Source organism: Enhydra lutris, unplaced genomic scaffold, assembly GCF_002288905.1.
Source record: "Enhydra lutris kenyoni isolate GAN:26980312 unplaced genomic scaffold, ASM228890v2 scaffoldscaffold9, whole genome shotgun sequence".
Lineage (NCBI taxonomy): Eukaryota > Metazoa > Chordata > Mammalia > Carnivora > Mustelidae > Enhydra > Enhydra lutris.
In genome coordinates this window covers 18,425,562-18,453,057 of record NW_019154093.1, presented here as the reverse complement: position 1 = coordinate 18,453,057, position 27,496 = coordinate 18,425,562, and the positions used below count along the sequence as shown (strand labels likewise).

Here is a 27,496-nt window from a genome sequence, read left to right as displayed (position 1 = left end):
AAAACCCGATCCACCCTTCCGTATGCAATCTTTGAACACGTATTTAAGACACCGTCCACTCTGCCAGGAAGGCTGAACCCTGTCCTTTCTGTCATGAAGTCTAGACTGTAATCAGAATGACTAATCAAATATAATCACAGGTAAATAGGGGCGTCTGCCTGGCTCAGTCAGTGGAGCGTGTGACTCTGGATCTCAGGGTTGAAGGTTCAAGCCCCACATTGGGTGTAGAGATTACCTTAAAAATAAAAATAAAAAAATCTTTGAAAAACACACACGTATATGTAGAATTTCGAACTGTGAACACAACAAAGGGACAGTACAGAAGGTCAGTCGCACATCAGTCGTGCCTTCTATCACTAGCCCTGTGTGTAGAGGCTGTTCCAGTTGTACAGCATCGCCCGTCACTCTCCTGCTGCTCCTCTGCCTACAAACTGGGAAATCAGCCAGGACGTTGTCCTCGTTTCTCACAACTAACGGCTCTCAGGACTAAGCAAGCATAGGCTTCAGAGGTCGACAGTTACCAGTTTGAATCTAGACTCTTCCACTTAGTAGCTGGGAGCTTGGGCAAATAATCTAACCTCTTGGACCTCAGTTTCTTCATTTGTAAAAAGGGTTAACAGTAGCTGGCTCAGAAGGTGGTGAGCACTGGCATATAGTAGGTGCTCAACAAATGGCAGCCACTCCAGCCGCCGCTGCTATCCCTCCTGCTCCCAAAATGGCTTTGCAGTTTCCTGGGCTCCTCCATTTCTGCTTGCCCTGCCTTGTGCTGTCTGCCGGAGGCTGGACTAAAAGGCTCCTTTAAGCTGCCCTGGGGATGAAAGCCACTGCATGCGTGACTTTTCCAATAACAGGAAGCTCTGAGAGCAGAAACCACTCAGCGAAATATATTGAAGTAATCTCCCATGTGCAGCCCCAGCTTTTGTCTGCCACCCCACGCTACTTCCCGCTGAATTTAACTCTTAGTTGGGGGATTCAGTTTCTGCCTTGAGTGAGGCTTGCTCTCTCCCTGAGTTAAAAGGCTAATGCACTTTTTATTATCGTGATGGGACAGGTACCCGAAGGGAGGCCACGGCTCAGGTTCCCCTAGAAGGTGATGGGGATGAGGGGTGCCCAGGGGTGTTATCCGGGCATTAGCCGGTGGGCCAGGTGAGACTTGAGGATATGTTGAACCCTCGTTATAGTACCTTTCCTCCTGTTTTTTTTTTTTTTTAGAGCACTTACTATAATTGAGATTAATTCATCTTGTATGATTATTTGCTTAATATGTCTGTCTTTTCCATTTCACTATTAGCTATCTCTGAATACAGAGACTGTCTCTCTCATGCCCTGTCCTGAGGAACATTAAGGGCACAGAATAGATGCTCCATTGATGTTTATTGAATTAACTAACAGATAAATAAATGAAGGGTCAGAATGAATGCACGTGCTATCTGGGAAAGCCATGTCACACAGCCGTTGTGTAGCATGAGAAGTGGAAAGAGGGTCATGTCAAGGACAGGAGGTGGTGCTGGGGAGCAGAGAAGACGGTGGTGAGCAGTATGGTCAGGCAAATAGAAGGCAGGCATCCCTCTTCAGTGGGGTGTGGACATGAGCTCAGGGCCTTGAGACGGTTGTTTCCAAATTTTCATAATCCCTGCTCCTTTTCCTCAGAGGGCACTGGTTCTCCCCACTCCTTCCCCTGCCAGATGAGAGTCAGTCTTCTGTATACAACACTGACCCACATGATTAAGCCCACTTTTGCTGTCTGGAGTTTCGTTCTGAACATAATAGGTAACTTTTTGTTTGTTTTACAAATAAAAGTTTATATTAAAATATAAAAACTGCTTTTTCAAATAGCACATAAAACCCATAGAGATTTTTCACACTCTCCTTGAATGCCAAGCTATCAAATCTACTCTTTATCAGAAATACAATGTGAATCATTAGATTATTCTAAGAAAGGAGAAATTTAATTTTAGAATGATCAATTCTGCAGCCAATGAGGACGCTAGACTGGAATAAAAGAGATCAGAAGCAGCAAGTTTAGAGAGAGGCCAACAGCATGTGAAATACTTTTCTAGGGAGCCGGCTATGCCCAGGGTACTGCAGGGAGGGGTTAGGGAGCCCTAGATGCTTTGAAAATGACTATGGCTGGGGAGGAGAGCAACTGAACAGGGAAGTGAGGTTGCAGGAAAAGAAGGGCCTGGACCCTAAATCCAAATGTGTGTCCATGCCCCTGTAACCCCTGTTTCTGGAGGGTGTTGATCTTCAGGTCTTCCCCAGGATGGCCGGCTTCTGGAGTGACAGGAGAATGCACAGGGATACTGGCGCACTTGTTTAAATCATCTCCAGTCTATGCCATGAAAGACTGACTTTTCCCCAAATAGCTATTCTGCACGAAACACAGAAAGCAAAACAGAACACATAATCAGCGACTATTCTCTTCTACCACGCAGAACCCCACACATCAAACCAGCCCCTGAGCTCCCAGAACACCACGTCCCTTTCTCATTCTGAGAAGTAATTGCAATGCAGTTCGTGACCAAAATGAAAAGTCCATTTTTAACCATAGCCTCATAATTACCCATCCAGATGAAGAAAGCCAAAGTCTCTGTGGTCCAATCCCTAGGTCCCCAAGGCAGAAACAGGATTCTGAGAAAAATTATGGGACCAGTGTGTGTGTCTACCAGGAGAGAGGGGAACAAAACTAAAGACCTCTTCTGATGCCCAGTTGAGCAGGACCCCATTTAGTTGTCTTTCTGGTAACAGGTGAGCAGCAGATCTTTATGGAGCATCATCTGTTGGTCAGGCACTGGGCTAGTGCCTGAGGGGAGAGATGTAATGATGCCATAGCCCCTGCCCTGAGGGGAACAGGGAGCTCACACAACCAGCAGAGAGGACAGAGGAGTAAATAAGCCAGGGAAATGCAGTGTCTGATGGGGAAGGTCAGGGGCACAAGGACAAGATCCAGTCAGCCTTGGCAGGTCTAGACAGACTTTACCGAACAGGTGGCATGCTAGTTGAGAGCTGGATAACAAGGAGGAATTAGCCAGACAAAGCAGGTTGGGTACAGGATTATTGTTCCAAGAAGAGGGGATTGTGCAAAGGCCTAGGTGGGAGAGCACAACAAACTTGGGAAACTAGAAGTGGTTTATCACGCTATCTCTGTCTCAGAACCTCAGAGAACAGGAGCTAGAAGGCAGGAACTGGACCGTGGAAGTTGTCCAATAACAGCTCAAAGGTTACACTACTTCCTGTAGGAACCCTAATGAGTTTTAAGATGTGCATTCTGGAAAGTTCACTCCAAGTGCAGCTGAAGTATGGACAAAGGGAAGGCCCAAGATTTGAAGGAGGGAAGCGAGTTAAGAGGCTGTTGTAAAAGAGTAGGTGCTGTATGGTGAGAAGCCCCAAAACTCAGCGTGAGGGGGCGCAGAACCAGAGCGGCACTCCAAAATCCTGGCTTTCAGCCACTGTGCTCCCCACTCTGCCTGGTGTCTCCCTGCCCCCATGCCCATGTCCAGAGGGATTCTTTCTCTTTTTCTCAGTTTCTCTTCCCTGTTATGCTCCTGGAAGTTTGTCTACACCCTTTTTATGCATGAGGTACCTAATTGCTGACTAGCTTAAGTAGCACACCTAGGATAATGCTGCTCAACAATGATAGAATCAGGATTCACGCTTTGTCTCATTTTGAGTTGGACTCTTTCTACAAAATGCTTTCTGTAACTGCAGTGAAAGGGGCTCCAGATATGAAAAAAAGAATATCTTCCTGGTTGATTATTGCCAGGAAAAAGTATCCCCTGTATTCAGAGGACTTTGTCTACACCACGAGGCTGCAGTTGCTGGGCTTTTCAAACTGCCTCCTTGTAACAAAATAACCAAGTGATATTGTACTGATTATCTTGCTGATTGAGACCACCTTCCCTGAAAAAGGGACTAGAAAACAAAACCACAGTTTTAAGAGCAAACATATCCATTATGACAAGAAATATATGTGATTTACACTCTCATACTTCAGAACAAAGACTCAGCCTGGGACAAAAAATATAATGTTGCATGAGATTAAAAAGTACTTCATTTATTAGATATAAATAAGATCTCATTAAACTAAACACAAACAAGAAAGATTACAAGAAAGTACATCAAAATGCTAACTGGGCTTCTCTTTCAGTGGTGGGATTTCATTAATTTTTACTTTCTCAGTTTTCTGGAAATTTGGAAAATTATAAAAAATAAGCATGTGTTGTTTTCATAATTACAAAATTTTTAAAGATGGATTCTTGAACTTGAGACAACAGTAGTTTTCATTGAGAATAATTTAACCCATGAAATTTCCAAAATTCCTGGGTAAGCTTTCTAATTGACCCACCTTTCAGTATTTCCCCCCCTTGGGGCAGTTATCTGGAACCAGAGGTGCAGTGACATTGCATTAACAAGACAGCTTCCATGGGATGCATAGGGGAATAAGGATAACTCCTGGAGCGAGTGTGCAGGCCAACAGCTCCTTGAGCACGCACTCCAGATACTCTGCCATCGCTGGCGGGCACTAAATTCGGAAATTGTTCCTGTTGACCTTGGAACCCCCAACTCCCATGGTCTTTATCCAGTCATGACTCAGCATTTATACATGTTGGTTAAGCACAGAAATGGGTTTCTTCTGAATGTCCGTAAGGAAACACTTTTACCAAGGAAAGCTGAATTCAGGGCTCATACACAGCTGAGAATCTATAGATCAACTCCTAAGAGACCTGGGTCTGGCTTAGTCACACTCCTCCAGAAGTCCCTAGAATACCATACAGACACAATAGGACACATTTCTGTCTGAGGAAGCCTGGAATTTCTTCACCTGAGAAGGAACATTCTCCCCTCACACCCCTCAAATCATACACACACACACACACACACACACACACACACACACACAGGCACACACAGGCACACACTACTGCTACCACACATGTGAAAGCCTTGCCTTCCTGAGACAATAGCTTATGGTCAACTAGAGGTTCAGCTGGTCCGCTCTTAACCAGCAGGCCCTGTCAACCTACCAAAACTGCTGCTCAGTTAGCCAACCTCATCTCCTCCAGCCAACATTGCATGTTCTACCATCCAAGTGGTTAGATCCTATTTCTTCTCCAGATGAAAGACCCTTATCGCTCTCAGTTGGTAACCAATTATAATTTGGTAATTCTTTATGTCCAGCATGGCCCCCTCCATGTATAACAGATTATACATTACATACACACATCATGCACCTTAATTTTAAAAATGCCATACAGTTTTCATTGACAATCCCAAGTGATGATACTAGGCAGACTATTTCATAATGAAAAATTTATCTTTCATTCTATTCCTTTTATTTTTGAAGAACTTTGAGAGAATTATTTGGACATTCCAGTTTCTTAGGTAAAACTCGTTGCATGGTGATTCTTGAAGGTACCCTGCAAGAACTTTTCTTTTTCTTTTTTCATTCTTATTTACACATACAACAGGCAGATTTTGCAGTCCTATCTTAAGAGCCACAGGTTAAACAATAGCCTACACTTATCTGCTGAGACCACTAGGTGGTGCACACATATGTCTGTGAACCATAGGTTAAATGGGCTTGTCACTAGGTTAGATTTAATTCATCACCACAGGAGCGGTACAAACAGTAGGAGCTGCTGGAGTCCAGTAGAGACAGTGATCCTATGTGTGGGCTAAGAGAAGGAAGGGCTCCCACAGGAGGTGGATAGCCAGTGCTGGCTGTAGAGATGATAGGAACAAAATTGTAAAGGTGAGAAAGCCTAAAGACGTGGCAGAGGGAAAGTCCTATAGAGGAAGTGGCATGGTTGCTTTCAATGCTGACGAATTCCTATCTAAGAGTAGCAGAGGGAGTGACAGAATAGTTGAATCATTTGAACCAGATGACATCAAACATTCTTTCCAGACCTTTGTGCTGGAACTGGAGATAGAGGGATGAAATGACAGCCTTATCCTCAAGTAAGGACCTCTTGAGGGAAACAGAAGAAACAGACAGTTGAAACAACGTGATACAAAAGGTTGGCTTTACAAGATGCATTAGAAGAACAAAGTGTGGACTGTTCTGTTCAAAGGACAGATGGAGGTTGGTTTGGAAGTTGACATGCAGAGAAAATGTCATGGATGTCTGGAGCAGTGAGGGGAGACCTCCAAGAAGACAGAAGGTCATGAAAAATTAGGCAGAATAGCATGAGCAAAGGCATTGAGGGATGGTAAAAGGATAATGTGGATTCTAGGAATGCTTCATTGAATTTAGCAAATGCTTACAGAGGACTACTATATGCCATGGACTGAATAATACATCTTCTAGGCCCTTATGATACTCTCCAACTAGTGAGGAAGACACACATCCACTGAAAATTGCAATGTCAAAGGAGAGCTGAAAATTTGGCCCCTTCTACATTCTGACTGTCCTTTGAGCCCCCAGTGTTCCGTCTACAGGGATTCGCAGGAACACTTCACACCAGAAGAGGGAGCCCGTAAGCACAGTACCTGGTTGTGTTTAACTCCCTTTCTCTGAAGGTATTTCTCTCGCCGGCCCTTTACAGGTGCGAAGGAAGTTTGAGGCCGGAGATATGCAGTAAGTTATCCAAACTCCACAGAGAAGCCAAGAAAAAAGCCCATGTCTGTCTGCCTCCTGTTAGGTTTTCTTCTCTTTTTTCTCTACTGGAGCCTGGACACAGAGTCACCATTTAGAGATAGCTCTTAATTAGGAAATTGACTCTTCTCAGATAAATAAACTTTCACCAACCACAGTCATCACAAAGTCAAGCTTACGGGAAAACAGAGGGACACATTGTATTCTTTCCTCATGCATGAGAGAAGTGCTGAGCCACACAGGTTGGCCTTGGCAAAGGCAGCTTGAGCCAATTGTGCTACTGGCCTGGTTCTGTGTTTGGGAGGGAAGACGGTCTGGCTCCAGCAGTCCTTCTAGCCCATGTATGTGGGTGTGTGTTTCTTTTCAGAGCGAGGATGTGTGTTTACAGTGTAGGTCAGTGACATCTTGGAGTTGCATTATTTGCTTGAAAATGTCAACTGGAATGAGTTAGAAGCTGGCAGGAAAACAGTGATGTTGATTGAGAAGTCCATGAGGTAATACAGATCTGCTTTTAGGTTCATGAGAAGTCAGTGAAGTAGGTGGTAGAGATATCTTAAAGAGTTTTTGATGGGGACAGATCAAAGTTAAATAGAGGAGGAAGGAGACAATGAGGGCAAGAAGATTTGAGACCAGGTCTTCTGAAGAAAGGATATAGGAACTAGGCATCTTTAGCCTGGAGAGAAGACACAGATCTGCAGATGTCCCAACACTTGTGATGGGCTGAGACAGCTAGAAACAGTGACAATGTCTTAAGGAGGCCACCTTTAATCTTGCATAAAGGACAGCTAACAAACTATCAAGAAGTAGTGAGTTCCCCATCAAGAAAAGGGGTGAAACAAGCAGTTCATACAACTGGTGGGGCCATTGTAGAGGGGATCTTGTTCTCATAGCAGGTCAAACTCAATGACTTTTGAGCTCCAAGTATTCACGATTCTTTTTTTCTTTAAGATTTATTTATTCCAAAGAGAGGAAGAGTGTGCACAAGTGCAGGGAGGGGCGGAGGGTGAGAGAGAATCTTAACCAGACTCCCGCTGAGCATGAAGCCCAACAAGTGGCTCCATCCCAGGACCCTGAGATCAGGATCTGAGCTGAAATCAAGAGTCAGCCCCTTAACTGACTGAGCCACCAAGGCACCCCCAAGTATCCACTATTTTATGGAAAAGGAAAAAATAGCTCATATAAACCAAAGGCCACATGGACTATAGTAATAACAACAGCATCAATACTGTATCTTTTTATTGAGCACCTATTAAGCTTCAGGCATCATCATAATTATTTAGGTGTATTGTATTTTGGGCTTTTAAGCCAGCATCAGAGCTAACTGGATTCTAATCCTGGCCCTGCCATTTAATGAAGATGTTGTCTTGAGCAGATAATTTTCCTCTCTGAACCTCAAGTAATATCTGCAGGACTGCCAAAAGTATGAAAAGAAATAACACATCAAAGCACCTGGTACTGTGCCTGGTCTATATTTGTTGCTCAAAAAATGTTACTGCCTTCCCATTTCTGCTTAAGCAAAATTTCAGGAAGCTGTTCTCCATTCTTAGAGAGAGGCAAGATAGTGCAGGAAATACAGATAAGGTGAAATATGGCAAAGGATCCATTAGAATAAATATCAGATAATCAGAAGCTCCTACAATATGTAGCTTAGAGCAGTGGTTCTCAAAGTAGAGTTTGTTGAACGTCTTTTGAGAAAAAAAAAAAAAAAATACAGATTTCCAGAAAGCCATTTATAGAAATTCAAGTGTAGAAAAGAGAGAGAACTCATCTGGGGCTTAAGAAATCCTAACTTAAGTCTGTAGGAGAGTTGCTCACTGCCCCACCCCCAGCCTCTATATACACTTCTCCATCCTCAGGTTCCCATGATGTCCAAGTCAGGACAGAGGCTCCCTGTAGGTATGCTCTGATGTGGGGCAAGCCTACTGAGATAGTGATCTCCTCAGCCCTTGGGTTAGCCAAGGGCAGTTGCCTCCAAATCCGAGCAGCCTAATCCATATGGCCCAATGTACCAGACAGATATTTGCTATGATTGTTATATGGTACAAAGAGATGAGGATTCAATTAGACCAAAAAATGGTTTGATCATCAGTAATTAAAATTGTCATAGTGTTGCTGAGCAAATTAAAAAAATAAACCAGCCCAGGAATATCTTGATTGGAAGGGAATATATGGAGAGTGACGGTGACATAAGGACCCAAAGCAGAGGATTGCCAGGATACAAGACACTGAACCAGTATGGCCAGTGTGAACAAAGATTATCTGGTGCAGAATAATGAGCCAATGGCCTTTCCCTAAGTATAGTATAGGTTTGCCTGGAAGACCTCTAAGGCCTCTCTCTTCTGACCATCCAAGGATAAACAGAAAGGCCATCCATTCCCTTTGTCTCTAGGGTTCAATGCCTCTGTGCAGAGTTGTGAGTGAGCACCACATTCTCCACCTTATACCCTGCTCTGTGTGTCTGAGCATCCCTTTTGCATGTCCACCCTGAGCTGCTAAGCACAGTTTGGCTCTGGCTCAATTCTGTGATCTCACAGTATGTTTTCTTTTGCAGCAACAGCGGCAGCTTGACCTCCTGACAATAACCAGCCCCGGTGAGTAGGTGCAGCCATTCTGCTTTGGCTTTTCCCTTATTTCCCAGAGTGATGCCTTGTGGCCTAACCAAACGCAATTCCTCCTCCTTTGACTCCCTGGATGAACAGCAGAATTCTCGGTGCCATGAGCAATGCTTCTCCCTCCATCCTCTGCCCCTTGGGCAGTTTTTTTTTTGTTGTTTTTCCCCCCCTCCCTCCTCCCAGCTTTGTGCTGCCTCCGCTTGACTCTGCAGATGGCAGAGTCTCTGATGTTGCTGCATATTCCAGGGCCAAGCTCTCCCCAGATCATTCGATAGACTCGAGTGTCAAGGAATTGTCCTGGTCTTATGAGAAATAAGTTTTGAAATCATGGGAACAGGGAAACTGCCTGGCAGGGGACATGGAATGGAAGAAGGATGGCTCATAAGGAGGGACTTGTTTGAGAAAGTGACCAGATTTGGTCTTCCGTGCTCAGGATTTTTTTTTTTTAAACATTTTATTTATTTATTTGACAGAGAGAGATCACAAGTAGGCAGAGAGGCAGGCAGAGAGAGAGGAGGAAGCAGGCTCTCCATGGAGCAGAAAGCCCGATGAGGGGCTTGATCCCAGGACCCTGGGATCATGACCTGAGCCGAAGGCAGAGGCTTTAACCCACTGAGCCACCCAGGTGCCCCTTCCGTGCTCAGGATTAGAATAACTCTTGTCTCTCCCTTTAGGGGAAAGTCAAGTTCCCCAACAAAGCTGTGGCCATGAGATTAAAAGGTCCTTTCTTCCCCCTAAGCAGGGCATCTGCCTAAAGAGTGGTTGAGTAGTTTAATCCTGCCTAAGAGGTATTTTATTTTGGTTTGGGAACTTGAGGCAAAACTTACCAACAAGAGGTTGTTCTCTTTTGGGATCCAAGAGGATGATGATGCCAGCAGGGTTAGTGAGCATTCAAGAATGGGTGTGGTGGGTCATCTTCATCTGTTCAAAATATTTAACAGCCCTGGTGACCCCCTGCTGAGCGAAGCATTAACACTTTGGCTACTGGACTGTGGGGGGATGGGATCCTGGGGGAGGGGGAAGTGTGGCAGAGTGGTCGCATGGCAGGGTTGGGGGCTCTAGGAGTGGCTAATTACTGATAAATATGGAGGCCATTTCGATATGCTGGCAACCAGTATGGCTGTACCCTGTTATCTCTGTCTTTTACCAAGCTCGCCATGCTGTATCTAGGTGCCAGGTGGCTCACTTACAAAGAGATTGAAGAATTGCCCTGTGCAGGCACTATGTTAGCACAAACACTAGTTTATCTGATCTCAGTCACTGAGGTGTAAGATAGTGACTACAAATGTGATTTGGATCTACCCAGTTCAGGTGACCCTACTATACTTCTACCTTGTGGAGCTTTTTGAATTTGGGATTTTAGAAGAACAGAGATGAAGTAGTTTGAAAAATGTTTCATCTGTTCTATAGATGAGCTATGTTTAATATATATATATATGATAAACATATGTAGAAATTCCAAATCATGGGCTAACATAACTAGAGTGTTCCACTCCTGTGACCTACCAATCCCTCCCCACTAAGGTGTTGGTGAAGGATTATCTTTGTCCCGTCTCGTTTGATTTCTGTCCTTTGTAATTGTGTACTATTCTACTCCACACATGCTGACCCAAATTGCCCGCTTCCACATTTCAGTCTAATGGTCACATGGTCATACCCTGGTATGATGCTGATGTATGAATTGGAGGGGGTTTTCGATATGTCTTCAGACCCCGTTTACTGCAGTTCTTTTGTACTAGCTCTTTCTGTTCCTAATTGCTGCTGCATAAATTCAAGCAGAGTAATTGTGATTCTAAGTGTACTCCTTTTGAAGAGCTGTGGAACTGCAAAATGCTAAGCACTGCCAAAGTTTGGAATGGTTTATAATTTTGCCTACTTTTGGATGGGAAAAAAATACCTCCTGGGTCAAAGCTTCCCAAAAGGTGTGTTGTGAGTGGTGCACTGTTGTACTGCAAGTAGGCTACCTTTGTGTGATATCATGAGATACTCACTTGTGAGATATTAATCCATTTACCTCTCAGGGATACAGGTAGGACCTGGACAGCTGGAGTTCCCAGAGTGGTAGCCTTACTCCAGTTTCCAGACAAATATCCACTTGTGCCATATATTACCATGGGCCGTGTATTACCATTTGTACCATCTATGCTGGAGAGTCTTCTATTTAAAAAATTTGTAAATCTAATTGAGACTTTTCTACACTCCTACCTGATTGCAACTTTCTCCTTTCACCCTATAAGTAACCACTATAATAAATTCAATGTTTTTTCCATATCTGTATGTACCAAAAAAAAAAATATAGGTGTAACTGGTATTCTTTTACAAATTCCTTTAAATAATGTCACACTGTAAATGACATTCCATGACTTTCCCCCTAGCCATTATTATATTGTAGAGATTAATTCAGGTAGATTCATGTACCTCTGGTTTATTCATTTTAACTGCTATATAGTATTTCACATATGATTATATCACTATTTCTCCAACTTAGTCATCATAATTTAGGCTACTTCCAGTTTTTTTTACAGATTTTATAATTGCAAACGATGCTACTAGGAGGATTTTGTGCCTGTCTGCTTGTGTTTAAGCGCATATAGTTAGGGGAATTATTGATTATGTGCATCTTCAAATTTACTATGTAATGCCAATTATTTTCTTTTTTTTTCCTTTTAAATATTTTATTTATTTATTTGACAGAGAGAGAGAGAGATCACAAGTAGGCAGAGAGGCAGGCAGAGAGAGAGGAGGAAGCAGACTCCCCGCTGAGCAGAGAGCCCGATGTGGGGCTCCATCCCAGGACCCTGGGATCATGACCTGAGCCAAAGGCAGAGGCTTAACCCACTGAGCCACCCAGGCGCCCCTGCCAATTGTTTTCTAAGGTAGTTGAACAAATATATACTTCCAGCAGCAAAGTATAAGGGTTTCCACTGCCTTGAATCCTCAATACTTGGAATTGTCAGACTTATAAAGTTTTACCTGTCATCATGATAAATGTGAAATGATATCCCATTTTTTTATAATAATTTCCCTGATTGCTGATGGGTTTGAGTATCTTTTCATATGTTTATTGACCACTTTGGTTTCTTCTTTGGTGAATTGACTTTTCATATCCTTTTTCCATTTTCAATGGGGTTATCATTTCTTTTTATGGACTTACAGTTCTTTATTATTCTGAATATCAATACTTTGTCACTTATATGCATTGCAAATATCTTCTTCCAGACTGCGGCTTGTGTGGGTGTTGTTTTTTTTTTGTTTTGTTTTGTTTTTTAGTTAATAATGTACTTCTACATGGAAGATTTTTAAAACTTTAATGGGGTTAAATTAATCAATCTCTTGCTTTATGAGCTTTGCTTTTGTGACTTTTTAAAGAAATCTTTCCCTACCTGGATATCATATTCTTCTGTACTTATTTATAAGAATTGTCAAATTATGTGTCATATTTGGGTCTTTATCTCATTTAGTACTGATCTTTGTGTATAAAATGACTTAGGGATTTAATTTTTTTATTTACATATGGATAACCCCTTGTCTCAGCACACTACAACAACTAGTACCTCCTTTTTCCCACTTGTCGGCAATTACATGTCTGTCGTATAACAATTTTTCTATACACAGAATCTGTTTCTGAACTTTCTGTATTATTCCATTGGTCTACCACACTTATTCTGCATTAACTCCATACTGTCTTATTTATAATAAATCTTAATTTTTTTAAAAGATTTTATTTTTTTATTTGACAGAAAGAGACACAGCAAGAGAGGGAACACATGCAGGGGGAGTGGGAGAGGGAGAATCTGTCTTCCCTCCGAGAAGGGAACCCCATGTGGAGCTGGATCCCAGGACCCTGGGATCATGACCTGAGCCAAAGGCAGACGCTTAATGACTGAGCCACAGAGGCAACCAATAAATCTTAATTTTAATATTATCTTTATAATTATAGGGAGATATCCTTCTACATTTCCCTTTTGGGTAATCTTTTGGAAACAGTATCACCTGTTTATTTTTTAAATAAAATCTAAAAATCCATGTATTGTAACAGGTGAATTTATTCTATATATATTTATTATAATTACTGCTATACTTGAATAAATACCTACCACCGTATTTGTGCTTTCTATCATTCACTTTCTTTTTTTTTTCTCTTGTCCTGCCTCTTTTTAGTATTAAGTTTTATATATTACCTGCCTTCCCCCCACTCATCTATAGATTTGGATGCTTTTGTTTTTATTTCTAACCTAAATGGGTTACCTTTTAGATATACATTTCATGATGTATTTTCTTACAAAATCTACAGCCTTTGACACAATTAGCCTTCATACAAAGTAGAGTAAAAGATGGACTAGTTGAGGCACCTGACTGGTTCAGTCAGTAGAGCAGGTGACTCTTGATGTTGGGGTCATGAGTTCAAGCCCCACGTTGTGGGTAGAGATTACTCAAATAAATAAATAAACTCTTAAAAAAAGAGAGAGAGAGATAGACTAGTTGTATGGTGCTGAGAAAATGGGTTATCTATATGTAAACATGTTTTAACCACCTATTGAACACTGCCCTGTCATCACCTAGTTATTATTATTTAGACTTCTAAGTTAAACTTAAAAGTGAAAAACAATGAATTAGTAGTAACACTGAGCTAATTACTTTTCCTACACAGCTTATGATGTTTTGTGTTCTCCTGCTTATTATATCCCAAGATTTCCTGTGTTACCTTAAAGTGAATCCTTTAATAACTATTTTAGTGAGAGTCCATGGCAATCCTCTTAATCTATGTATGTCCTTATTCTGACTTTCTCTGGATTAATAGTTTGGCTAGGTATAAATTTTAGTTTAAGGAAGACTTTCCTTTGTACTTTGAAGATTTTTAAAAATTGTTTTCTGACATACATAGTTGCTGATGAGAAGTCTTCCATTATTTGTTTTTTAAAGATTTATTTATTTATTTATTTGACAGACAGAGATCACAAGTAGGCAGAGAGGCAGGCAGAGAGAGAGAGAGAGAGAGAGAGGAGGAAGCAGGATCCCCGCTGAGCAGAGAGCCTGGTGCTGGGCTCCATCCCAGGACCCTGGAATCATGACCTGAGGATCCTGGGATCATGACCTGAACGGAAAGTAGAGGCTTTAACCCACTGAGCCAATCAGGCGCCCCCCATTATTTGTTTTTGATAACATATTTTTTTGATAGGTTTTGAGATTTTTTTTTAATCTTAACGTTCTGGGGGTTTTTTTGTTTTTGTTTTTGTTTTTTTCACTCTGACATATGTAGGTGTGAATTTGTTTCTATTTACCCTGCTTGGTACTCTGAATATATTTCTACCTGAGAATCTATGTCTTTCTTTAATTCTGGGAAATTGTTGGCAAATTTTCTCTTCAAATATTGCTTTCCCTTATTCTTTGGACTCTCTTCTTCAAGAACTTATATTACATGATTATTGGATTCTCTGAGGCCTCCCATGGCTGTTAACTGATTTCTCATAATTTTTTGTAATTTTGTCTTAGTGTACTGATTCTAAGGTCCCTACAAGTAACTTGCATTTATACATTCACTTTTCAACCATGTCTAGTCTAGACTTTTTTCCCTGTCTTTTTCAATATTTCAATGACTATATATTTTTAATTTCCAAGATTTCTAATTTTGTTCATATCCACCTGTTCTTGTTTTATTTCTGCCTATTCTGTTTCATAATTTCTTATTCTGTTTTAATGCCTTCATTTGTTTCTCTGAACATCCTCAATATGCTTATTTTAAAACCTCTGACTGTTCTATAAAATAAGTTTCATCTGGAGAGAATTCAAGTTATAATTTTTAATTTTGTTTAGTATCATTTTTAGCATTTAATTTCTTCATGCATTTTGAAATTTTAATTTGTAAGATCACTTTGAAGAGGAAGTTTTCTGGTTTTCTCTTTTTTCATTCCCAATACCTCCCCGCCCTCCCCCACCCAAAAAAAAAATCCCTGCTGTGCTCACATCTCCCTGTGTGATAGTTTTTGTTCTAACTCAACCCACATCTTCAGTATTGGACCTGGTAAATAATGGGGATACATTGAACCCAGTGACAAAATGTTAGCAGAATGGCTTGGCATTGCTTCTGTTTTCTGTGTCTATATTCCTCACCTCTCTAGGCCTACAATGCATAGGAGCTATCTGCCAGAAAGTTGTGCAGCAGCCACTTTTTCTGCCCAGGCTCCTTTCAAGACATGAGAGCCCCACCCTAGGACTCTAAGCAGAAGATCTTGTTTCTGATCCTCTTGTTCCAGAGTACATTTATCTCTGTTATCTCATAGGAAGCAAACTTCAGCTGCTATTTCCTGCTTCTGTGTTCAGATCTCATCAAGCAAGTAGCCTTGGGAAAACTTACCTTTCACATTTCTGTACATTTCAAATTTGTGGCGATACCCCTCTCAGAGCAGAGCCCAAATATGTATTTTCATTTCTTTGTTCATATGTTATCCACTATTACTATTGGATGGGAATGAACAGACTTATTGAAACATGAACTTATTTAGCCATTTGACCCAAAATCCATCTATAGTTTCTTCTTTACTTTTTAGAAAGTTTATTCTATAACTCTTCAGTAAAAGGGAGACAGTATGAAGAAACATTTTTCTCCTATCCAAATAAAACCCCTAACTATCAGACTGAGAAGAGAGATTGTTATTTTTGCACATGTATATACAAGTATATACATAAATTTAAAAAACAAAATTCAGATGATACCATGTAAACTATTTCATTTGAATGTAGTGTGAACATTTCTCAATGTTATTAAATATTCTCTAAGAGGAAATTTCATATAGTTGAAAAACATTCTGCTGTCACTTTACTGTCATATATAAAATTGTACCCAATTATTTAATTATAAATAACACTTCAGTTAACGTTCTTATACAAAGACCTTTGTATGCATCTCTAATTATTTCCTTAGGAGAAATATCTAGAATGTGTGGCACCTAGAATGAGAATTACTGAGGAAAGCTGTACTTAGTTTACTAGTCATGACATTACACTGAAGTAACAATGACATCAAAATTGCAGAAGCTTCAAAAACAAAGTCTTATTTCTCACTTTTGGTACATGTCCCTCATGGATTGGAGTCAGCTCTGCTTTACATCCTCTTTACTCTAGCACCCAAACCAAGCATTCTCTGTTTGGAACATAGCTGGGTGTTTTAGTTTGGGTTCCCTAAGAAGAAGACCTTGAGACAAAGATTTCAGTGCAAGACATTTATTTGGGAGATAATCCCAGAGACCTTGGAAGGAAAGCCAGGATGCAATACAGGAAAAGAGGAAAGCCAAGAAAAGTTCATTATCAAGCAAGCTACCACTAAAGGCAACTGGGACATAATCAAAGTGGGGAACCCTGGAAGTCTATGTGGAAAATAAGCCTCCAAGGTGTTCCTCCAAAAGACACAGTGAGAGTGAGAATGTGTGTGTTAATTCCCTCACACTTCCAATCTGCTCAGAGTATGGATTCCAGTGGCCAAAGAAAGCGTTCAGGATAGAGTTGCAGGTGTTGGCAATTGGAAATTATTCAACAAGTGCACAAAGAAGTGCCAGGAGATTATGTGAGGTGCAGCACCTGCCATTTGGGTCACCATGCCAGAGGGAGAAGGGAGAGATGGTGAGCCATGTACTTGCTCTTAAAAAAAATTTGGGAAGGGTCACTTCTGCCCCCATTTCCTTAGTCAAAGCAAGTCATATGACCACTAATAAGTTCAACAGGGTGGAAATGTAGAATCTTCCCATAGGGAAAGGGACTGCAGTGAGGGAAACTAGAATAATTGGCAGTGATTCCTTAATCATACTTCCAGAAAGATTTTCACATTCCCATCATCAAGTTAAAAGTGCTGGTCATACCTTTTAAAAAAAATAATGTTTTTATTGAGATATAATTCACATGCCATCAAATCCACCTTTTTAAATGCATCATTTAGTGGTTTGCAGTGTGTTCACAGAGTTGTGTAACCATCATGACTAATTCAAGAAGATTATCACCACCCCACAAAGAAACTCTGTTAATAGTCACTCCCTATTTCTGCCTTCCCCCATGCTCTGAAAATCACTAATCAACTTTCTGTCTTTCTGAATTTGCCTATTCTGGACACTTTATATAAATGGAATTGTACAATACATGGCCTTTCTTGACGGGATTTTTCCACTTAGCATATTTTCAGATTTGTTCATATTGTAGCATGTGTCAGTACTTCATTCTTTTTTATTGCTGAATAATATTTCATTGTATGGATATATGATTTGTTTATCTATTCATCTATTGGTAGGTATTTCATTTGTTTCCATTTTTTGTCTATTATGAATAATGCTGCTATGGACATTTGTGTATAAGTCTTTGTGTAGACATATGTTTTTAGTTCTCTTGGATATAAACCTTAGGAATAGAATTGTTGGGTCATATGGTAAATGTTAGGATATACATTTTGAGGAACTGCCAAATTGTTTTCCAAAATAGCTGTACCATTTTCCATTCTTATCAGCAATGTAGGACACATCCAATTTTTCCACATCCTCTCTGACACTTGTTATTATCTGTCTCTTGATTATAACCATCCTAGTGGGGGTAAAGTGGTATCTCATTGTAGTTTTTATTTCCATGTCCCTAATGACTAATGATGTTGAGCATATTTTCATGTGCTTTTTGGCCATTTACATATCTTCTTTGGAGAAATGTTTAGTTAAATTATTTTTCCTCACTCATTTTAATTAAGTTATATTTGTCTTTTTGTTATTGAATTTTAAGAGTTTTAAAATATATATTCTGAATACAAGGTCTTTTTTCAGATGTTTGATTTGCAAATATTTTTCCTGTTCCATGGGTTGTCTTTTCACCTACCTGATATTCTTTTTTTTTTTTTTTCTTAAGATTTATTTATTTGACAGAGAGAGACAGAGAGAGAGGGAACATAAGCAGGGGGAGTGGGAAAAGGAGAAACAGGCTTCCTGCTGAGCAGGGAGCTTGATGCAGGGCTTGATCCCAGGACCCAGGATCATGACCTGAGCTGAAGGCGGATGTGTAACCAAGTGAGCCACCCAGGTGGCCCCTGATGTTCTTTTGAATACGAAAAAAAAAAAGTTTTTGTGATGTGTTGAAGCTCAATTTACCTTTTTATTTTTCTTTTTGTTACTTAGATTTTGGTATATCTTAGAAAACATTACCTAACCCAAGGTCACAAAGTCGTGCTCTTGTAAAAGTTAATTTTTTATATGATGTGAGGTAGATGTCCAGGTTACCTCTTTTGAATGTGTTCAGTTTTTCAGGTACCATTTGTTAAAAAGACTGTTTTTCCCCTGCTGAATTATCTTGGTGCTCTTGTCAAATTGTCATAGCTCTTTGATGTATAGACTAAAAGGACAGCATTTAGGAAGTATCTAAATAGCCTCACTACTCAGTGCCAAAGCTGTGTTAAGTGCCTTACATATATTTTTCGCATAATTTTCTCCACTATCCCATAAGACAGGTATCACTGTTTCTCTTTCACAGATGAAAAATAAAGGTGCTGCATAATTATGTGAATTGCCCACCTGAACTGTTAACAAGTGGTGGAGTCAGGTTCAAATCCATGTCTGTCTGACTCTAAATCCTTTGCCTTTTCTGCTACTCCTACATATAAATATTACTTCACTTGTGGTATGGGCCCATGGAGTCTTCTTTCCCAGACAGTATTCAGGTTAGCCCACTTTGCTGGGGATAAGGAAAGTCTGGATTGTCGGTGATGTCACAGTCATTGGGGCTTTTCCACTAACTAGGCTGTGTCCTGAAGAGACAATTGATTTCCTAAAATTCCTAAAAAAAATTTCCTAAAATTCCTTAAAAAAAAAAAAAAAAACACTGCTAGATTTGTTTCTGATTTGAAATATCCTAAAGTTGGTTTGGGTTTTGGGGCTTTTGTTTGTTTGTTTGTTTGTTTATCCCCTCTTAACCTTGTTAAAGCAATACCTATGCTGAATGGCAATAGACTGGGGACGCTAACCATTACATGACAACTTTGAACTTAGTCTCCAATTAAAGTCCTGCATGATGTAAACTCAAACCCTCTGGAAAATAAAAGAACAAGAGAGGCCAAACTAGCCATTGTTATGTGCCTCTGGCCATTTCTAGAGCCAACAGGAGGCCTGTGGAACCAGTCCAGAGTGGCCAGGACCAGGAATGAAGACGAGCCAGATGACTCCTGGCCTCACTGCCAGAAGGCTAGTAACAGAGTAGATATGCATAGAGCTGATGGTTCAAAAAAATGCATACATGTCATTAAAACAACTTTAAAGGATTTTTTAAAGAAGAAAAATAAATTACTCCTAGTCCTACATCCTTAACACAATACAAAACCTAATTCTATTTATACATTTTCCCTTTCAGTTCTTGTCTATATGCAGAAACATATTTACATAATTGCAATCACAGTAAGTTTTTATATACATCTTTTTTCACTTAACATTATTTCATAAACAATCTTCATGTTGCTATGTAGTTTACATACTTACCATCTTTTTATAATAACTTTCTCTATTAAAAAATTGCACATGCCCATGGTGCAAATTTTGAAAAACAGAGAAGTTATAAAGGTGAAAATATCAGTTATCTCCCAGAGGCAATCACTGTTTAATATTTTAACACATTTACTTCTTTGCCTTTTTTTATGTATGTATAATTTTGTTTTACATAGTTGAGATCATGTAGAATATAAAATTTTATCCTGATTTTGCACTTAATATTACAAAAAAAATATTTCTTCATGCCAGTAATGTTGTATATTTAACTTAAACTCTAGTTTTTTGATGTTATGAATAATTTATAAACCTTTGTGTATATATTTTTCTCTACATTTTAGGTTATTGTCTTAAGATATATTACTAGGGATTGAATTACTACATCCATGAGCATTTTATGAGCATTTTAAAGGCATACTTATTTTCAAAAGCTCTAGTATCATCCGTCTTTTATATATAGTCTGGTTTATAAAAATCCACATCCTAGTGTTGTGCATTCGTGTTATTTCCAGATGTTTTCTCTTACAAATAACTGTACCATAAAACTATTTGTGAAAAACCTTTTTACTTCTTTTATGTAAGTTTTATATCTGGACATTCTAGAAGAAGAATTTATGGTCAAGAGAGCACTAATATGTTTAAGGAATTATTGTGCCTTGTTACCAGCTCATTTTCCAGAAAGTTTGTATCAATTTACATTCCCAACTCCATTCTCCAATGTCCATATCTCATGTCAACAAGGAAAAAACAGCATGGGGTGCCACTCAGAAGATTTATTAAATTAAGTAAAATAATTTTAGAAATGTATAAAGAAACATATAAAGTCAAGGAGAAACATGTTTTGTTTATTCTCATGGTCCCTGAGATTGTCTCTCTGAGATTGTCCCTGAGATTGTCTCTCTGAGTGGTATGTTCCTAGGATCTTTGTCCTGGGAAGTCTATTACAGACAGCATACCTCAGGACTAGGTGAGATGGTTGATGGTAAGGAAACAAGGATCCCATTTTGGAATATCCACATGGGTGGGCTGAGCTCTCGGGTGGGGAATTGGAGGTGGAGAGGCACCATAGCTAATCAGTATGACAGAGGTCAGATCAGGAAGGAGTTGGTAAGATCTTGGCCATTAGACTGAATGTAGGCCCTAGGCCTAGACAAACTGTAATTCAGGGCATGCAGGCAAAATTAAGGCACAGGAACTATATAGGTAGGAGTCTTTAATCACAACCTAAGTAGCTGAAATGAAAAATAGTCAATTAATTGGTTCATGTGAATAGATAATCCAGAAATAAGTCAGCCTTTCTGTGCAGCTTGATACAGGGCTCATAGGACCCACTCTGTTTTTGTCCTTCTCTTAACTCCACTCACTTGGTGTCAGCTCCTTTCCCAGGCCACATGTGGTCTCAAGATGGCTGTAGAAGCTGCAAAATTTACATTCTCCCCAATTCTAGTCTAATTGGAAAAATCAAGAGACTCTCACCCAGAAGTCCCAGCAGAATCTCCATTGCTTCTCATTTTGTGATTATGTCATTATGAGCTGACTTTGAACAAGTACTTATGTCCAGGGAAATCCATTGTGCTTATTGGCTGAGAGTTGAGTTATAAGCATCATCCATGAAATTGGGAGATAAATTGGGCCCTGGTATTAACTTATGGCCCAAAATCAAATGAATTTTTGCAATGACTATCTCTATGGCTATGTTAAATTAAATATGTGAATTATGAGGTCTGAGCACAGAGCAAGCATTGATCTGTTCTGCAGCAGACCTTCTATGGGAAGAGCTAGGCCCAGCTGAGGCTCTATGGGTAGAATGTCTGCACTGGGACAGGACTCATTACTAGGTGAATAATATGGACATTTAAATAATATTAATTCTCTCAATACATGAACACAGGATCTTTCCATTTATTTGTGTCTTTTACAATTTCTTTTTTTTAAGATTTTATTTATTTATGAGAGAGAGAGGAGAGAGAATGAATCGGGGGGGAGGAGCAGAGGGAGAAGCAGGCTTTCTGCTGAGCAGGGAGTCTGATGCGGGACTCACGGACACTGGGATCATAGTCTGAGCCCAAGGCAGACACTTAACAGATCAAGCCACCCAGGCACCCCTCTTTTACAACTTCTTTCATCATTGTTTTAAAGGTTACAGTGTACAGATCCTTTACTTTAGGTAAATTTATTCCTATGTGTTTTATTAGTTTTGATGTTATTGTAAATAGGATTGTTTTCTTTATTTCTCTTTAAGATAGTTTGTTGTTGGTATATAGAAATGCAACTGATTTGTGTGTGTTCATTTTCTATTCTGTGACTTTACTGAATTTGTTTTTTTTAAATTTTTTATTATGTTATGTAAGTCACCACACGGTACATCATTAGTTTTTGATGTAGTGTTTCATGATTCATTGTTTGTGTATGAATTTATTTTTAGTTCTAACAGCATTATGGTGGAGCCTTTAGGGTTTTCTCTATATAAGATCATATTATCCGCAAACAGAAGCAGTTTTATTTCTTCCCTTCCAACTCAGATGCCTTTTACATGTTTTCTGCTATTAAATGCTCTGAATAGGACTTCCAACACTATATTGAATATTTGTGGTGAGAGTGGACACCCTTGTCTTTTTCCTGATATTAGAGAAAAAGCTATCAACTTTTCACTGTTGAATATGATGTTACCTGTGGGTTTGTCACATATGGCTTTGTTATGTTGAGGTATATATTTTTTAAAAGATTTATTTATTTATTTGAGAGAGCGAGAGCACATGGGAGGGGGGCAGATGTAGAGGGAGAATGAGAGAATCAGACTCCCCACTGAGTACACAGCCTGTGAGACTGTGGGGCTCTGTCTCACAACCCTGAGATCATGACCTGCGGGGAATACTTAAACAACTGAGCCACCCAGGTCCCCGAGGTATATTCTTTTTTATACCCAATTTTTTTAGAGTTTTTGTCATGTGAGGATGTTGGATTTTGTTAAGTTTTTTTTTTTTCCGTCTCTATTGAAAGGATCATGTGGTTTTATCCTTCTTTCTATTAATGAGGTATATTATGTTTTTGTTCTGAGTATGTTGAACCATCCTTGCATTCCTGGGATAAATCCCACTTGATCATGGTGTATGCTCCTTTTAATGTGCTGTTGAATTCCATTTGCTAGTATTCTGTTGAGAATTTTTACATTTATATTCATTAGGGATAATGGCCTGTAGTTCTCTTTTCATGTAGTCTCCTTCTCTGGCTTTGGTATCAGGTTAATGTTGGCCTCGTAAAATTAATTTGGTAATATTCCCTTCTCTTCAATTTTTTGCAAGAGTTTGAGATGAATTGGCATTTATTCTTCTTTAAGTGTTTCTAGAATTCACCAGTGAAACAATCAGGTCGTGGCTTCTCTTCATTGGGAGGTTTTTGATTCAATCTCCTTAGTCATTACTGGTCTGTTCAGATTTTTTATTTCTTTCCAACTCATTCCTGGTAAACTGTATGTTTCTAGGAATTTATCAGTTTCTTATAGATTATCCAATTAATTTGCATATAGTTGTTCATAGTAAGAAGTATCTTAATCTGACAGAAATTAATAAAAGCAGGTGTATGCTCTGTGTACTTTTTATTCATTTATTTTCCTATTTATTTATTGTATCTCTACAGAACAGCAGGTATAGGTGAAAGAGCAAGGGATTTTATATTACATACATACATTATGTGTTCATATCCTACCTCTTCCACCTCTTCCAGTTAAAGCTGACCTTAGGAAACTCTATTAGCTTTTTTGTGCCTTACTTCTATAAAAGAGTAGGATGATAATAATACTTATTAGAATTTTGTAGAAGATTAGGTGTGATATATATAAAAAGTAACAGGTGTATATAGATATATAAAAAGTAACTAGAGTAGCAAAGTGTATGGCCCATAGTAGATTTTAAATACACAGTTGTTATTCTGATTGAATCGCTTTGTGACAAATTGCCCAAACCTGCATTTTCAAATGACAATAAATATTTATTTTCTTACAATTTGTGTGGGTCAGGAATCACCTAGCAGCTTAGCTGGATTGTTTTTGCTCAGCGTCTCTCATGAAGTTTCAGTTAAGATGTCAGCCAAAGCTGTGGTTATCTGAAGACTGGAGGATCATCTTTCAAGAATGGCAAGTTGATGCTGCCTTTTGAAGCAAGGCCTCAGTTCCTTACCGCACAGACTTCTTTATAGGGCTGCTTTATAGGACTCCTCACAACATGGCAGCTGACTTCCTTCAGATTGAAGAATCTAAGAGAAAACAAGGTAGAAGCTGCAATATCTCTTGTGATATAGGCTAGGAAGTCATACCCTGTCATTCTATAATACCCTATTAGTTACACAAGTTAGCCTATTTGCTGTGAGAGGCAACTATACAAGGACATGAATGCCCAGAAGTGAAAATCATTCAGGGGCCATCTTGGAGGCTGGCTACAAAAATGCTAATGGTGATGATGATAATGATGATGATTATCAGCATTATATCTTTTGCTCCTTTCAGACCCATTTTCTTTTATGATTCCTTCAAAGATTCTTCCCTTAATCCCGAGATATATGAGTATTAGCCTGGTTTTTTGAGATTGGCAAAGGTTTCTGAAAAACATATTGAGACTTCTCTAGCTACTATTTCTTCCATAAATAAATAGCCTCATTTGTCCATCTGTGTCTTTCTATCCTAATATAGGCCTAAACTATAAGAACCTTTGCATTGGTCGTGAAAGTGAGAAATATTTTTGGCTCAATGGATTGAGACAAGCAAGATCTCTCATTTAAGAAAAGAAGATTTTATGCCCCAATATCCAGTTCCCAGTTTATAACACCCCTTTGCACTCTGGTAAATGGGTATTGGGCTGCTACTGTTTTGAGGCAAGGTGTGATCCAAGTACATGTACTTAAAATTCCCAGAGAGTAAGGACACAATGGCAGGTCATAGAGGGTGGTACACATCTTTCATGCTCTGGTCTAAATCATCAGCAATGAGAGTGATGAGGATAGGCTTAAGGAATGTGGGAGTTTGGTCTTAGCAAGATTTACTGACCTGCCATTACTAATGCCTACTCAGTACTATTGAGAGAAAAATAATGAGTCTCTATGACTAAAAAGAGGGAGAGAGAAGAAGAAGAAAGAAGGAAGGAAGGAGGGAAGGAAAGAAGGAAAGAAAAATTAATTCTAAGTAGCAGGCAGCAGAAATTTCGAGAATAGATAGACCAGGATTCAAATCTTATCTCTACCATTTACTCTTTATATGATTTTGTACAAAATATAGTCTCTCAGAGCTTCAGATCTCAAATTCCTAAAACGGGACTAATAATAATGACCCTATAGGGTTGTTGTGGATATTAGATTAGATAATGTATCTAGCATATATAAGAACCATGGAAAAGTTTGTGTTATTATGGGAAGTCCTACTTTGAGGCTGGTGACCACAGATAACTGTTATTTTTTGCTCACTAACCTAGCTCTAGCCTAGTAGGTCATACTCTGAAATGCCAGTAGGATCCGTATTTAGCACTTGCAGTGCTGTTCCCTCCCCTTCAGATGATGGCTGACTCATCGTCTTATAACCTGATAAACTTTTCTCTAGAAACTGAAAAAATAAGGGGGGTTAGCCCAGCTGAGTTCCAATCTTGGATGGATAACCGAAAGTTCTTCAGAGGTTTTTTGGGCTTTTTCGTTTTTTGTTTGTTTGTTTGTTTGTTCGTTTTTCCCGGTAAAAATTATAAAGAAGACTGGTTTGTTGGAGAAGAGTTTTTAATCAGAACAATGAAAGGAGAATTGGTGGTTTTAGCTGTTTTTAGGGGAAGCAAAACTTATTTTTTTCTATATCAAGTGTCATTAAATTAGTTTGTGAGGTGAACTCAGATCCAACCTCAGGTGGTGTATTGGGAAGCATTTCATATCTCTTTACTGTACTATCTTAGAGATCTGGGTCTGGTGACAACTCTTTCCCATGCTCTGGACTGTGTCCGCATCTTGTTCGCTAGAGTTAACCAACAGTGGCTGTCTCAAACACGTTCCTATTGCTCTCACCAAGTCCTCTGCCCTGATTCTCTCTCTGCTTTTCTACTCCAAACCTCTGGATACATCTTTCCTTCTTCCCTACAGTTTCTGAGGAGGGACAGCCCCTAACCATCTTCTCTTCCCTGGAGGGTATAACAGTAGCAACCATAATGACCACCACCATAACTGGCCTTAATATAGCATGCTACAGTGTCAAAGTGATTTTGCATCCAATACTTTGTTTGAACAACAAAACAACCCTAAGAAGTAGGCATCTTTTTCATAGAGATGATAGAATTTGCCCAAATACACAAAAGGTTGTATTTTTAAAAGTCAGAGTTTGAACCCAGGTTTTCGGACTCAACATCCAATGGATTTCTGACTTCTCACTGGCTTCCTAATCACAGGCGCTGGTTCATCAGAGTTTGCAGAGGTATTAAGAGAAGACTGAATGAGAGGAGTATTAGGATAAGAAACAGTCATGGGGCCTGAAACAAAGGTATATATATGGGAAGCTAGGCAGAAAGATCTAAACAAAAGCAGACATGAAACCCCACTTGCCGTGGGTAAAAAGCTAATTTATTAATCCAACATGTCTTTTGGCCACTGTCCCTGCCCTTACCTGACCATGAATCCAGAATGATCCTGGGATCTGGCAGGTGGCAAGGAGGCTCAGTGGCCTCAATGGAAGGGAGGGCAGCTGAAGTGTCTGCTGAAACCGAGTAGGTCATCACTGCCTGCTGAGCTTAGAAATCCAACTGTACGGTTCTCTGTAAAATCCTTCATTTGTTCTCAAAGTATGGTCCCTGAAATACTTGTAACAAAGTTAGCCAAGATTTTATTTCATGTTTTAGCTGGTTAGTCCACTGAACTGTAGACCAGGGGCCACTGGGAGAGTGTTCTAGCTATAGGAGGGGGCTGTGGTGCCAAAAGGTAAATATAAAAAAATGTTTCCAAGAATTATGCAGTGATTGATCCACAAAAGAGGGTCCAGTGTGATTGTCAGTCCAGAATAGTGGTGTCAGTGAAGGTGAGGAATGGCAGGTAAACCTGGGCAAACAAATGAGGTGTAGCCAGAACAGTTCCACTCAAAGCATTATCCACAGATGGGTGGCAGGTTATAAACTTTGTGTCCACAATGAGAAAAATATAGAAATGGAGAGGAAGCATTTAGAAACTTTAATAGCAATTTAACATTGCTGCAGCATCCGTGTTCACAATCAGTAGACTGTTTCCAAAATGTCAGTTTGTGATAAACAGAAATAGGGAAGCACTGGTATAGGGGAACTCAGGAAACATCAGTCCCCAAGTTTGTACAAGTGGTTTAGGTTCATCAAAAATGATAAAGGTCAGTTTAAAAAAAAAAAAAGTTATGTATTTATTTATTTTAGAGGGAGAGAGAGAGCACGTGACTGGGGAAAAGAGTGGAAGGAGAGGGAAAGAGAGAATCCTATGCAGACTCTACCCTGAGCACAGAGCCTGATGAGGAGTTCCATCCCATGACCCTGAGATCATGACCTGAGCTGAAACCAAGAGTCAGATGCCTAACCGACTGAGCCACCCAGGTGCCCCAATAAAGGCCAGTTTTTAATCATAAGACCCACCACATAGTAAGAGCCTAGAAATGATTTAGAAATGAACTCAATGAGAAGGCCATTGTCCTCTTAGTTAGCTATCAACCTGAGTGTAAGTCTTGTGAAGACTTCCCTTCCACCAGCCCAAGTCTGAAGCACTGCTCCTACCCACGTCATTGCTTTCCTTCAACATCTGGCTGCAGTGGGTGGGCTCAGCCT

At 39.7% G+C, this 27,496-nt stretch overlaps 1 protein-coding gene across 1 annotated transcript in view; it reads left to right on the top strand.

Moving 5' to 3' along the window:
• The window catches only part of LOC111142830 (ATP/GTP binding protein like 4), a 1,494,143-nt gene that overhangs the window by 1,170,602 nt on the left and 296,045 nt on the right, over positions 1-27,496 (top strand). Inside the window, exon 6 of the mRNA XM_022496154.1 lies at positions 9,147-9,186. Coding sequence (XP_022351862.1) covers positions 9,147-9,186 — 40 coding nt within the window. The remainder of the gene's footprint in view (positions 1-9,146; positions 9,187-27,496) is intronic.